This window comes from Mobula hypostoma, chromosome 8 (genome assembly GCF_963921235.1).
Source record: "Mobula hypostoma chromosome 8, sMobHyp1.1, whole genome shotgun sequence".
NCBI classification, from domain to species: domain Eukaryota; kingdom Metazoa; phylum Chordata; class Chondrichthyes; order Myliobatiformes; family Myliobatidae; genus Mobula; species Mobula hypostoma.
In genome coordinates, this window is record NC_086104.1 from 26,827,661 (window position 1) to 26,843,473 (window position 15,813).

The 15,813-nt window shown below is 41.1% G+C and overlaps 1 protein-coding gene across 1 annotated transcript in view; it reads left to right on the forward strand.

The window, feature by feature from the left end:
• The window catches only part of LOC134350424 (kynurenine 3-monooxygenase-like), a 62,893-nt gene that overhangs the window by 30,367 nt on the left and 16,713 nt on the right, over positions 1-15,813 (forward strand). The window contains exons 5-10 of the mRNA XM_063055601.1: positions 4,482-4,530; positions 4,621-4,708; positions 8,315-8,480; positions 8,596-8,667; positions 10,933-11,054; positions 13,642-13,789. Coding sequence (XP_062911671.1) covers positions 4,482-4,530; positions 4,621-4,708; positions 8,315-8,480; positions 8,596-8,667; positions 10,933-11,054; positions 13,642-13,789 — 645 coding nt within the window. The remainder of the gene's footprint in view (positions 1-4,481; positions 4,531-4,620; positions 4,709-8,314; positions 8,481-8,595; positions 8,668-10,932; positions 11,055-13,641; positions 13,790-15,813) is intronic.

Here is a 15,813-nt window from a genome sequence, read left to right on the forward strand (position 1 = left end):
CTGTCATTGTTTTCCAGTGGTCCGATATTTATTCTCACTTCTCTTTTACGTTTAATGTATCTGAAGAAACTTTTGGTATCCTCTTTAATATTATTGGCTAGCTTACTTTCGTATTCCATCTTGACCTTAATGACTTTTTAGTTGCTTTCTGTTGGTTTTTAAAAGCTTCCCAATCCTCTGACTTCCCTGCAATTTTTGTTTGATTATATGCCCTCTCTTTGGCTTTAATGCTGGCTTTGACTTCTGTTGTTAGCCACTGTTATGTCACTTTTTCTTTAGAATTCTACTTCCTCTTTAGGATGTACATAACTTGTGCCTTCTGAATTGCTTCTAGAAATTCCAGCCATTGCTGCTCTGCCGTCATCCCTGCCAGTGTTCTTTTCCATTCAATTCTGGCCAACTCCTTTCTCATGCCTCTGTAATTCCCTTTACTCCACCATAATACTAATACATCTAGCTTTAGCTCTTTCTCAAATTTCAGGATAAATTCGATCATGATATGATCACTTCCCCTCAGGGTTCTTTTACTTTAAGCTCTCTAATTAATTCTGGTTCATTGCATAACAACGAATCCAGAATAGTTTATCCTCTAGTAGGCTAATCATGCTCTGCTCTAAAAAGCTATCGCATAGCACGCTAGAAATTCTCCCTCCTGGAATCGGCACTAACCTGATTTTCCTGATCTACCTGCATATTGAAATCCCTCATGACTATTGTAATATTGCCCTTTTGGCATGCATTTTCTGTCTCCCATTGTAATTTGTAGATCACATCTTTACTACTGTTTGGGGGTCTATATATGACTCCCCCTGCCAGTTCCTTAGCTCTATCTACAAAGATTCAACATCTTCTGACCCTCTTTCTAATGTTTTGTTTACCAACGGAGCGAAGTCGCCCCCTCTGCCTTCCTGCCTGTCCTTTCTTACGATGTATATCCTTGGATATTAAGCTTCCAGCCATAATCTTTCAGCCACAATTCAGTGATGCCTATATCATATCTGCAGCTTTGCTACAATTTCAACTACCTTATTCCATATACTGTGTGCATTCAAATATAACACTTTGCTTATTCATTTTCTTTTGATTTTGTCTGCCTTTTACATTGTAATTCATCCTGTTGACTGCAATTTTGCCCTATCTACAGTCTCTCTTCCCTACACATTGCCTCTGTTTGTAAACCAGTTTCCTCATCTTCTGCAGTATTGTCCACCTTTCCTACGATAGCTCTTGCATTGAAATATACGCCGCTTAGGACACAAGTCACACCTTTTGATTTCTAACTGTGAGGTCTTGCCAACATCTGTCTCCACAATTTTTCCACTAACTGTTCTGGCATTCTGGTTCCCATCCCCCTGCAACCCTAGTTTAAACCCCACTGTGCAGGGCTGACAAACCTACCCACTAGGATATTAGTCCCCTTCCCGTTCAGGTGCAAACAGTCCCTTCTGTACAGATTACACCTTCCCTGGGAGAGAGCCCAATAATCCAAAAATCATATGCTTTCCCTGCTCCACCAACTCCTTAACCACATATTAAACTGTATAACCTTCCTAGCTCTGGCCTCACTAGCATGTGGCATGGGTAGCAATCCTGAGATCATAAACCTACATGGACTGTGACTTCTGGCTGTTCACCCTCCGTGTTAAGAACGCTGAGGACTCAATCCGAGATATCCCAGACCCTGGCACCCAGGAGGCAACGTAGCATCCGGGAATCTCGTTCTTGCCCACAGAACTTCCTGTCTTGCCCCCAACTAATTAATCTCCTATCACCACAGTGTGTTTTTTCTCCCCTTTTCCCCCCTGAGTCAGGGGTAAACTCAGTGTCAGAGACCTCATCTCACCCGACAGTATCCACAGTGGTATACCTTTTGTTACAGGGGTTGACACAGGGGTACTCTGCACTGGCTCCTTAATTCCTTTCCACTTCCTGACTGTCACCCAGTTTCCTGTGTCCTGCACCTTGGGTGTAACTACCTCTATATGTCCTATCCATCCCGAATGATCCAGAGTTCATCCAGTTCCAGTTCCAGCTCCTTAACGCAGTTTGTTAGAAGCTGCAGCCGGATGCACTTCTCACATTTGAAGTCGTCATAGACACTGAACGTCTCCCTGCCTTCCCCCATCCTGAAAGAGGAGCATTGCACTATCCTGCCTGACATCTCTATTGTCATTGTTGAGCAAATAAAAGGGAAAGAAAAAAAACTTAACCGATAGCTTTTCTGTTGCTTTCTCTGCCTGAAGCCTCTCTTCACTGAAGCTTCAAGCTGACCACACTGACTCTGTCCACTCAAACGATGGCCACTGCACGTGCCACTGCCTTTCTTAAATTTGCTCTTGCTAATCAATCCCAGGTGCCGATTGGTGACTGGTCAAAGCTCTTTTTCATAAATTGCCGTGAAACTTTGCCTTTAATATCTCAAATCCATCCTGATCAGAAGGTGGCTCTCCAATGAACTCCATGCCATGGATTAGGCACAGCAATCTAAAACATGCTGGCAAAACTAAGTTGAATAAAGTTCTCACCCAGACCTTAGTGACATTGTCCAAGCTTAAACATTTTCATCAATATAAGCACCTGATCCCTTCAGGACACTCATAATTGAATCCCATTAGTTCTGTGTCTGGTAGGCAGGGTCTAATGTCGGGGTGTAGAAGCAATACACTGAGAACATGATGGAGTATTGATTCTACCGAATGTAAAATCAACTGGCTCACTTTACTGAGTACCAGTGATTCCTGCAAACACAAAATACTCTGCAGATGCTGGGGTCAAAGCAACACTCACAACACGCTGGAGGAAATCGGCAGGTCAGGCAGCATCCATGGAAATGATCAGTCAACGTTTCGGGCCGGAACCCTTCGTCAGGACTGTAGGGGGAAGGGGCAGAGGCCCTATAGAGGAGGTGGGGGGAGGGTGGGAAGGAGAAGGCTGGTAGGTTCCAGGTGAAAAACCAGTAAGGGGAAAGATAAAGGGGTGGGGGAGGGGAATCAGGGAGGTGATAGGCAGGAAAGGTGAAGAAGGAATAGGGGAAAACACAATGGGTAGTAGAAGGAGGCGGAAAGTAGAAGGAGGTGTAAATGTAAGTGCTACACCTGCTCTCTTGCCACCATTCAGGGTCCCAAACAGTCCTTCCAGGTGAGGCAACATTTCACTTATGAGTCTATTGGGGTCATCTATTGCATCCGGTGCTCCCGGTGCGGCCTCCTCTACATCAGTGAAACCCGACGCAGATTGGGGGACCGCTTTGTCGAGCTCCACTCTGTCTGCCACAACAGACAGGATCTCCCAGTAGCCACCCACTTCAACTCTGCTTCCCATTCCCATTTGGATATGTCCATACACGGCCTCCTCTACTGCCATGATGAGGCTAAACTCAGGTTGGAGGAGCAACACCTCATATACCGTCTGGGTAGTCTCCAGCCCCTTGGTATGAACATAGATTTCTCCAGCTTCCTGTAATTCCCTCCCCCTCCCTTCTTCCATCCCAGTTTCACTCTGCCCCCTCCCCCAGCTGCCTATCACCTCCCTCATAGTTCTGCCTCCTCCTACTACCCATTGTGCTTTCCCCTATTCCTCCTTCACCTTTCCTGCCTATCCCCTCCCTGCTTCCCCTCCCCCAGCCCTTTATCTTTCCCCTTACTGGTTTTTCACCTGGAACCTACCAGCCTTCTCATTCCCACCCTCCACCCACCTTCTTTATAGGGCCTCTGCCCCTTCCTCCTACAGTCCTGACGAAGGGTTCCAGCCCGAAACGTTGACTGCCCGACCTGCTGAGTTCCTCCAGCGTGTTGTGAGTGATTCCTGCAAAATAACTGTTTGGATTACAGATCGCAGATCCGACAAGTCACTACCTAGCAATTTGACAAGCATAATAATTTATTTTTATTTAGAGAGTAAGATATCCTTCAGGCTGAACATGGCAGTACTGTCCAATTACACCCATGTGACCAATTAATCTACAAACCCACACATCCTTGCAATGTGGGAGGAAACCAGAGCACCCGGATTAAACCCATGCAGACTCAAGGAGATTGTACAAACTCCTTGCAGACAGGGGAATGAGTTGCTTATGCTGTAGAAGCATAATGTTAACCACTATGCTACCGCACCACCCCATATTTCCACATTTGCTGTTGTGGAATTTGAGGGGGGGGGGTTGGAAAAAAAGTAAACAAACACACAGTCAACTTATTTACAACCTGCATTTATTGCTGTGTTCAGAAAATAATGATGCAGCCATTTCCCCCCCCCCCACCCCTCTTCCTCCACCCTGCAAACTTGCATCTCTTCTCACCCCATTTGGTCTTGTGATTTGTGGCAAAGTTCAAAACCAACATTTTTAATATGTAAGCGTTTTTAACCTGGCAGTTATTCTCAATAGTAACCTTGCTAAACACAGAAGTGAATTTCTTTGGCAACCACATTTGTGCTGTTGCTGTACATGAGTGTTAAATTTAAATCTGTCCCTTTGTTTTCAGTATATCCTTTCAGTGGACAGAGCAAACTTAAACCGGGAGCTATTATTTGGTGAGTTAGTGCTTCCAGATTTCTTCCAAAATTGCTTTGTTCCATTTCTGGTGTCCTGCTGAAGAGCACTTAATATGTTTGATTTTCCAGCTGCTAGCCAGTACCCAAATGTTAAGTTAAACTTTGAAGAGAAGTTGCAACACTACAGTGTGGAGAAGGGGTTGCTGACATTTATCAGGTAACTTTTCTTTGCAGTTCATTTGCATTATGAAAATAAAAATTTAAAACCCTGACCTGTTTACTCTTCAGTGCGAAATAAGACAGATGCGTAGATTGCAGCACCACTAAGCACAGAACCGAATTAAGTGTTGACAAGGGCAGTGAGGGACTTACAAAATATGGGAAAGCAAAGCTTTTCCTTTTTCTATGCTTCAGTTTGGCTCAATCTAAGTAATTGCTTTTTTTGCCTCAGGAGTTCCGACAAAGCTGTTCTGGTGAGGATGGTTGTGCATCCGCTGTGCATGTTTAGTTATGGGGTATTTGTGTATAAACATGTCTATGTGCCTGTAAGCAAATGTCAGTCTGTAATTGCACCATCAATGCTACAAATTCTACTTCATAGATGTGTATCCTTAAATTGGAGTACGTGCCTGCAGCCATCAAATTGCAGCGTAAGCCATTTCTGACAGTCTCTTTGCAAAATGATTTCTACTGCTCTCCTCTGCACTCTCTTTTGCTACTCAGTTTCCACCTACTTGTAATCTTATAATGTGGTCTTGATGCCCTGTATTGCTATTCACTGGAGAAGTTAAAGTAACATTTTGGAATGGTGCGGGGAAGATAAATATGAAGATTGCTGTGAGCTCATGCAGAAGTTAACTATGGATGGAGCTTGGAGAATGTTTTGGATAGCTTTGAAATTGTTTCTGATTACCTTTTTGCAATGTAAGATCATTGATAGATTTTGATCACACCTCGCTAGTGGTTTTTCAGGGCTATAATTTACTCTGACCACATTTTTATAATTATAATATTTTACTATACCTAGTTTGATATAAAAAGGTTGATTTCAACTTTCATTGTCAGACAAAAAGAACCGAATAACAGCTTGTGTTGTACCTTTTGTAACTTTTCCAGTAGTCAGTCTGAGATGAGGTGCTGACTGTTTGAAATGATGACCATGAGCTGCAGGAATAGAGCGATTTTGACCAAAATACTGGGCATTCAGATAATGTGGATCAATGTAAGAGCACTCATCGCAATCTGTAATTGCAGCTTAAATTATTAGTAACCTGCACTGGTGGGAACCTCCATACGTGACAGGTTGCACTGGTGCTGACTAACATTACTAATGGAGTCTTATGCCTTCATCTGAATGTTATGTTTTGCAGTAGCTGAAATGCTTCCTGTGTTCATTAGTGGTTGCTTCCATCTGTTGTCAATTAAATTCAGCACACAACAGAAAGTGCTTTGCCTATTTGTGTTATTTTTAAAAATAAGGACTTCAAAATCCTTTCACACACTGCCGAGTTTATTTTAGTTTTGGTAATTGTATGTGACATGCCTTTTAAAATGGTGATTTTGCTGCTGCAATTAATCATTTAATTTGCTCGTAGTTTGGAATGATTCATGTGGTTTACACTCTTGCTATCTCTACATTGACAAATGAAATGAAGATCAGAAAAAACCATGTTAGTGCCGGCCACTCTTCGCATTAATTTGTTAATTTACCTTCTCATTCTTTACACAGTGGTAGCTGGAACTTAACCTTGGTTCAATAGCATGGTGAGGATCTTGCTAAGAACACGGGATGCTGCTTTTAAATCTGGGGATCTACAGGCCTATGGGCAGGCAAGAAGAGTCCTGAAAAGCGACATCAGAGAGGCCAAGCGCAGATATAAACAGCGTATAGAGGAGCACTTTACCAATAACAACTCCAGATGTATGTGGCAGGGGATAAAGACTCTTACTGGCTACAAGGACAGCTATACAGTCACAAACTCCTCAGATAGGACACTGCCAGACACTCTGAACCAGTTCTTTTCTCGCTTTGACAGCCAGAATGGAGAAGTTGGCATCCAGTCAGCACTAATAGAGAAGGATGACCTTATACAATTACACCAACACCAGGTCAGATCCGCCCTGCACGGAGTCAATGCGAGGAAAGCAGCGGGCCCAGATGGAGGCACTGGAAGGATTCTTAAGGACTGCACAGATCAACTAGCGGGAGTATTTACTACCATCTTCAACCTCTCGCTACCATAGTCTGCAGTCCCCACCTGCCTTTAGTCAGCCACAATAATACCCATACCAAAGAAAAGTACAGTGAACTGCCTTCCTGACTATCGCCCAGTTGCTCTAACTCCTATCATCATGAAATGTTTTGAGGGACTCATACTGTCTTATATTAAGTCTGCCATACCTGCTGACCTTGATAAATACCAGTTTGCGTATCGTGCAAACAGATTGACAGAGGATGCAGTCATCACAGTTCTCCACACAGCCGTTACAAACCTGGATCAGGATAACACCTATGTAAGAATGCTGTTTGTGGACTACAGCTCAGCTTTTAATACAGTCATCCCCTACAAACTGGTGCAGAAATTGAGCAACCTGGGCCTTGGCAGCTCACTGTGCTCATGGATACTGGATTTTCTGAGTAACAGACCCCAAAGTGTCAGGATGGGAGAACACACATCATCTACTCTCATCCTGAACACCGATACACCACAGGGGTGTGTTCTCAGCCCCATCCTCTATTCTCTTTTCACCCATGACTGCTCTACCATTCACTCCATCAACACCATTGTCAAATTTGCTGACGATACCACCCTAATAGGTATCATATCAGACTGTGATGAGACAGCCTATAGGGAGGAGGTACAGCATTTGACAGAATGGTGTTGTCATGATAACCTGGACTTGAACATCACAAAAACCAAGGAGCTGTTAGTAGACTTCAGGAAATCAAAGCGCGTCGAGCACTCTGCTCTGCACATATACAGGAAAGAGGTGGAGAGAGTAGAGAGTTTCAAGTTCCTCGGCGTCCACATCTCGGCTGACCTCACCTGGACTGCACATATCTCTTATCAGGTGGGGAAGGCCCAGAAGAGGCTCTACTTCCTAAGGAAGCTAAAGCAGGCTCTCCTCCCTCATCACCTGCTGATTGACTTCTATCGGACAACTATAGAGAGCCTCCTGACGTATTGCTGTGCAGTGTGGTTTGCCAGCTGCACAGAACAGAACAGAAAGGACTTGCAGCAGGTGGTGAGGGTAGCAGAGTGGGTTATTGGCACAACATTACCCTCCCTCAAAGACATTTATACTGGCAGACTTCAAAAGAAGACTACTTGTATTTCAAAGGATCCCACTCATCCTGGACATCACCTGTTTCCCCCTCTACCTTCTGGGAAGAGATACAGAGCATTAAGGATGAAAACAAAGAGACTCCTTAACAGCTTCTACCCACAAGCAGTGAAATGTATAACACCCCCTTCCCTTCTCCTGCCCCCCCTCCTAAGACAGCGGCAGCTAAATGCATCACACTTCGAGGAATGGCAGGTGTGCAATAGTCCTACCCTCCCATCCATATATTATTAATTTTGGACTGCACTCCCGAGGTTTTTGAGTTTATTTTAGGTATATATTCTTTGTTATGCTGCAAAACGATGAGCTGCTAAACTGTGTTTCATTGCTCCATAACAATGACAATAAAGGTATTCTTCTTCTTCTTCTTCTTTGTTAGTTAGGAAGATTTTCCATTGTAAGTTGAGGAACATTTAGAATTGATATCGTCCAGGCTTACTTAACCTACAGAAAATGATTCATTTTGTGTTCATGCCAGACCTGATAACTCCACCTTTGAAGTTTCACATGATCTTGTTGTTGGATGTGATGGAGCCTTTTCAACTGTAAGGAAACAGTTCATGCGGCAAACCAGATTTGATTACAGCCATGTTTACATCCCTCATGGTTACATGGAGCTTACAATGCCTCCTAAAAATGATGACGTAAGGATTAGTCTTAATACATTTATTTTTTTGTTTTTCTTTAAAGTTTCTTCTTACTTATTTTTGTCATCGTCTGAAAATGTTAACATCAAAAATTGGAATGCTTTTTTTCTAGTTTGTGATGGAACCCAATTTTCTTCATATATGGCCCAGAAACACCTTCATGATGATTGCTTTGCCTAACTTGGTAAGTACTACACATCCTTTTATCAGAGTGTTCTGCTGGATCATAGTCTTTCTTGGCGGGGTCCTGTTTGGATTTTGGAGGATTTGAGCTCAGACTGGGTCTCTTTGGGGTTCTGAAGTTGTGTTGGACTTCTGTCAGTCTCCTAGAGTAGCTGGAATAAAATGATCACACTTTTGCATAGAAGTGTGATAACCAGATGATTAAACTAGAGATGTGTTTGAGATCCACCTTAACACTGGGAGAATTTCAATGCAAGAAATTAAATAAAACTGACTTAGAAAAGAAAATCTAGTGATCATCGTGAACAAACATTTGAATTGTTGTAAACACCCATCCAGTTCACAACTGAGGGGGAAATTTGTCTTCCTTATCCATTCTGATTTTCATGTGATTCACCATTAATTACTTTCCAAAATGGACCAATAAATGATTGGGTCTGAAAGGTAGCTAATAGTGGGGACTAAATGCTGAATCACTATAAAGCTCCATATCATAAAAATAAATGGAATAAAGATGTATTTCTTGCTATTGGTGTTAAACTAGATTTCTTTTGGCTGTGTGCATTGAAATTCTCTGAATGTGTCAGATAACTTTGAAAAACCAAGAAATAAGGTTGAAAAATATCAAGTTATACCGTATAGACCAGGGTTCTGCTTTAACCCACTAAATTTACAGTCATATTTTGGAGGATCTTCGAAATATTTGGGATTTCTCTTCATCTGTGATTGCAGGCTAACAAGGTAATTGCATTGGGCATATTTTCTATTTTTTTAAACCTCGTTTAAGCCTGTTGTATCATGTCTCAAATGGATCAAGGGCTTGGAAGGTGGAATTCAAAGAGTTCCCGTTCTACCCCGCATTCCTCCTGTTTTTCTGTGTTTACTTTATGTCAGATGACCTTGATTTTCTGTATCGTTCCTGTCATTGTAATGAATTATTTGTAGCTGGACAACTAAAATATATTCAAGATGTGCACTAGGTAGAGCATGATAAAGGATCTCACTCTGATATAGGGTGTTGTCCACACCTGAAGTGTAATTCCGATTATTGATGAAGGCAAAGGTAGATCTCATTTTCTACCTGTAACAGGCATTAGAACTTGCTTTTATAATAATTGAATTGACTTTATATCTTACATCCTTCACATACATGAGGAGTAAAAATATCTAATGTTTACTCCTCATGTATGTGAAGGATAGAACATAGAACATAGAATAGTACAGCACAGTCCAGACCCTTTGGCCCACAATGTTGAGCCGACCCTTAAACCCTGCCTCCCATATCACCCCTCCACCTTAAATTCCTCCATATCCTTCATCTGAAATTACAAATTACTATAATTTGCACAAAATAGTATGTACATAAGATATATAATAGAACATTCAATATAGCTTAGAAATATGATTGTGTCAGCATGAGTTAATTAGTCTGATAACCTGGTGGAAGAAGCTGTCCCAGAACCTGTTGATCCTGGCTTTTGTGCTGCGGTACCATTTCCTGAATGGTAGCAGTTGGAACAGTTTGTGGTTGGGGTGACTCTGGTCCCCAGTGATCCTTTGGGCCCTTTTTACACACCTTTCTTTGTAAACATCCTGAAAAGTGGAAAGTTCACATCTACAGATGCGCTGAGCTGTCTGCACAACCGCAGTCTCATGTGTTCTTTGCAGACTGGGTCTTTCACAAATGTAGCTGATGTGCACATTAACCCTAGTTTAGATTTTTTTGTGTGCCTGTTCTCTGTAGTAGATATTTGTGCAAATTCTTTTGCATCACTTGAAAGGATCTTCTGTTGGAATATGATCTTAAGTTATATTACGAAGCAAGTATTAAAGTTTTAATTTTGTGTTAATTTCAGCAATGGTTTTCTTGACTATGAATAAAGTGAATGCAAAAGTGACTGTATCATCCTTGGAGGCAGAAAGTTACAATTTCATAACTCATCAGAAAATTATAAGCTAATAATGGTGAAGTGGCACCATCTTCACTGATTATTGGAGGTGGTGACTACAAACAACTGAACTTTTGAATTTAATCCTACAGTAGCCTACAAGATGTTTTGTTGATTGCACCATCTGTATGGTAAGATTTATAAGCTTGGATAGAGAGGTCAGACACATCACCGTCAAAGAAAAGAGAATTGGATAGAAAGTTCTGCACTCCCTTGCATCTAGCTTGAGAGGTATTAGAAACATGTATTCATTGTTTTATCCCAAAGTGCAGTGTATTTTTAAATTGCAATTATCATTTTCTTTGTTGCCTGGACAGGACAAGTCATTCACATGCACTCTCTTCATGCCTTTTGAAGAATTTGAGAAGCTCACGACAGGAGATGAAGTGCTTCAGTTTTTCAAGAAATATTTTCCAGATTCCATACCTCTGATAGGAGCGTAAGGACTTTTTAATCAAGATAATTGCTTATCAGTTTCTTACCCCCTCGGTTAGCATGGGACCACAGAATGGTTCCAACACAGAAGGAAATTATTTGGCCTGTTAAGATTGTAACATCCCTTTGTGAGAGCAATCATGTTGTCCAACATGCCTGCAAATATTTTGAGTTTAGACTCTTATCTGGCTCCTGATTGAATGCTACAGATGAATCTGCCTCCACTGTTAACACCTTGCAGTACAAGGATGTCGAGGCTTTGGAAAGGGTGTGAAAGAGATTTACCAGGATGTTGCCTGGATTAGAGGGTATGAGCTATAAGGGAGGTTGGATAAACTTGGATTGTTTTCTCTGGATCTTCAGAGGCTAAGGGGAGACCTGACAGAAAATCTAAAATGCTTCATAAAAGTGATAGGAACAGAAGTCATGTATGGAATTCCAATTCTAGATACTTCAGCGACCATTGATGTGTAAGAGAAACCTGGGGTGGTATGCCCTCAGTTTTTGGTTGATTAACCTCTTCCTTATCCAGAATTCACATTTTTTAAAACGTCGTATACATCCAGGGTGCAATAAAGTTCCTTGTTTACGTGAAGGTCACAGAGTAAACAGTATACATGGTAATTATTACCACAACAATAAATATAGACACCAACACCAAAGAACAGAATGGAGCAAAGATTGTAGTGTAATCTGAAATAGTGCAGAAGGAAATATTAAAGTGAATATAATTGAGAGAGGCTGAATTATGAGTGCAAAAACATGGTAGCACCTCTAGGAAGGGTATGTAAGAGATGTGAATGATTCAAACTTCTTCAATATATTCTACTAACTTTTTCCCATCAATTCACTTTCAACAAAATGACAAATATTTTTAAATTATTTGCAACTTTCAATTTTTTTTACACCTCAAAGTCCAGTTCATTGTCATATGCACAAGTACCTGTGTGCATGGGTGCAATGACAAACTTGTAGCAGCATCACAGGCATACAAGTCAAGCAACATTCACAATAAAACATAATTTAAACATTAAATTATACACTATTTTTGCAAAACAGCAAAATATACATTTTAGTATAGAAAATGGTTGAATGATGCACCTGTTTTTGAACCTAGTGGTGTGGGACTTCAGGCTCTTGCCTCCTGCCTGATGACATCTACAAAAAGATGGCATGGCCTGGATGTTGAGGATATTGCCACTATGAGGCATCACTTCCTGTAAAGTCTACTAATGATGGGGAGGGATGTGACCATGATGTATTACAGTGGTCCCCAACCTCCGGGCCGCAGACCGATACCGGGTCGCGAAGCATGCAGGGGTTCAGCGGTAGCCAGAACGCACCCAGCACATCTTTAAGGAAAAAGCCGAAATAAACAAGCTAATTAATTAGGTGCCGCCCGGCATGTAAATGTCGGCCCAGCTAATTAATTAGCTTGTTAATTTTGGCTTTTTTCTTAAACATGTGCCGGGTGTGTTCTGGCTACCGCTGCACCCCTGCATGCTTCGCGACCCGGAGGTTGGGGACCACTGATGTATTCAGCAAGTTTGCTATTGTCTGCAGCTCCTTTTGTTCCTGTGTATTCAAACTGCAGTACCAGACCATGACGCAGAATACTTTCAGTCAGGATACTTTCAACAGTATACTTGTAGAAGTTTGTTAAAGTGTTCGATGACATGCCAAACCTCTTAATATCCTAAGAAACTAAAAATGACGGTGCACTTTCCTTATAATTGAAGCTAAGCACTGGGGCCGAGACATTCATCTGACATTAACATCCAGTAATCCACCACCGATTTCACCGATGAATACTGATGCATGTTTGCCTTCTTCCCCTGCCTGAGTCAAAAACCAGCTGTTTTGTTTTGCTGACGTCAAGCAAGAGGTTGTTTTAGTGGCTTCTGTCTGTCTGTCTAGGTACCATATCCGATGCGAACTTTGGTGACAGTGGTTTTCCATATAGATCTATCCCTCGATTTTTGGATGACTTCCATTTCCTCGATGTGTAGCCACCTGGCTATGCTTTTGATGTACATAAGCCGAGGTCTTCCTCTAAGTTTACTCCCCTCAATCTTTCCTGAGCGTATGAGTTTTTCTAGTTCATCCTTCCGCATGATGTGCCCTAGGAATCTGAGTTGTCTTTCTCTTATTGTTGGTATGAGTGATCGAACTGCTTGGGCTCTTCTGAGAACTTCTTCATTTGTTGTGTGTGTGGTCCTTGTGGTTAGTGGCTTCACTCGGGTGAATTATTTTGCTCTGGTCAGCAGACTCATTACCAACATTAGATGAATCACAGTTGGCAACGTTGGCTTCACCGGGCACCAACTTAAAATTTGGGTTGAGTACTAAATTATCGGGGATGCTGCTACGATAATATGCAGTTGTCTTTTTTCATTGAAGTAAAGAGAATACATGGATACATAATACAATTTGATTACTTTATGGAGAGGGAACCATCTGGGGGATGAGATGGAAAGGTGGAGGGAATCAAAAGAAAAACAGGTGCATGCAAGAATAGTTATGTATTTGCCTGACCTCGATGTTCAGTATTGTGAAGAATTGTGGATGACAAATGTGACTTTGTTTTGCAGTGAGGCACTGAAGCGGGATTATTTTCATTTGCCAGCCCAAGCAATGATCTCTGTGAAGTGTTCCTCCTATCATATTGGAACCAAGTGTGTGCTAATGGGAGATGCAGCTCATGCAGTAGTTCCTTTTTATGGGCAAGGCATGAATGCTGTAAGTACTGAGTATCCAAAGCCTTCTGATCATCCATTATGTAGACTGCAACTGGGCTAAAATCTGAATATTCATCTGTCTTTCTTAAATTCTTTCAATTACTTCTGTTTAAGATTTTGATGATATGAAAAGTTTTGTAAACGTAAGTATTTTATCAGACTTTTCACTACATGCAGCTTCAGGTGTGATCAAGTAAGTTTTCAATGAAAACACTGGTTAGGCTACAGATTGAACTTGCCATGTTTTGTTTGTCATATTTTAAGAAGCTTGTAGAAGCCCCAGAATGTGTGCAGAAAAAATTTACCAGCCTTGAATAGCCTCCTTAAATTACCTGTCCCTCTGTGAAAGCTAATTTTTTATTATATTGTACCTTCCGCTAATTATCTGCACATAGTTTCATTATTTCATTTGGGATAATTCTATCCAAAGGTGACCATTGAAATTTTATTCTATTTATGGCAGTGAAATGTGGTGGATTCTATTAATTGGGACACATCGGGACCAGTACATTTTAGCCAAAACAGCTGTCCCAATAAGCTGAAGTCTTATGAGAATAGTTAAAGGTATAAAAAAGACAAACTAAAATTCAACTGAGTAACATTGAAATATTTAAATGAAATACAGAACAAATTGGGCTACTACTAAAGTACTATAAAACTCTATTAGTTCCCAATAGTTAAAAAAAGTGTATTTCATCCAGTGTATGCTGCCGTATTTTTTGATTGACTGTAAATAAACAAAGTCAGTGCAGACACCTCGTGCAGATAATGGACTGCCTTCCTACAATGCTTTTGATGACTACAGCCTCTAAATCTTCCCTTTCATTGTAACATTCAAGGTAATTGCCGACACCTTCAAATTCTTCGTAGTTCCTAACTGGAAGTAGTGAAATCATTTCATTCTCACTTTCAGCCATTTCTCGCATCTCCAAGCCTAAATAATACTTGAAACTGCAGAGAGCAAAACAGCTCTGAATTGTCTTGCTGCTTATTTCTCGTAACTATCGGTAACATAAAGTACTGCTTTTTGACATGCACAACTGACGCTGTTTAAAAACTGTTTGCTGTAAGCATGGTATAGCATCTAACAGCCACACAAGTGCGCACAACTGACACACATTAGAAACTGTTCGGTGGCAGTCTTTAGCCTGATTAATTGGCTTAGTGACTTAATAAGTTCAGAGAAGGGCGACTGGACTCATTCCAGATCTGCAGGGTATGAGCTATGAAGAAAGATTGAAAGAAGTAAATCTTTTTAGCTTAAGTAGATATAGAATGAGAGGAGACATGAGAGAAGCGTTCAAGCTCTTTGAGGGTATAAGTAAGGTGGATGCCAGGTGTTACTTCAAAATTAACCCATCATGAAGGACACAGGGCCATAGGTGGAGCCTGGTTAAGGGGAGATTTCAAACTAGCATTTCTTCACACAGCGAGTTGGACAAGCTACCTACTTGTGTGGTTGAGAGTAGTACCTGATGGATTTTCAAATCTAAACTTAGTTATTTCAACACACTATGTGAACAGGAATTTGGCAAGCTTTCTTGGGCCGAATGGCCTGTTTCTTTTCAAGAACTTTCTAATGTTCTAAGTAAAAAGAATCCTGGTGATTTTCTCAATTAGCTTTTGTTCTTTAAGAGCTGTCCCAAATAAGTGGCTGTCCTGAATAACTTACTAATTTCTTAGAATAAATTGTATTTCTGATTTCTGAGACCATTATTCCGATTGCTACATCAGTCCATTTTTCTGTTTGTGGCTGGCACTATGTGAGGTATCATTCAGCATGGTGTTTTAAACTTTAACTCCTTGGCCAATACTAGGAGGACTTCTTATCTTTCGTGCCAAGCAACAGAAATGATTAATCACAAGAGCAGTTTGAAGGAAAACTCTTGGCATGAAAAGGTTAGATTCATGTTGATCCCTTTTTTTTATAAGAAAGGTCTGTGAGAATAATTTAATAAATGTCTGATGTTCTGCATACAAGTGGTGTGAGTAAAGATATATTTTTCTGAAGATATCTTCAGTTAC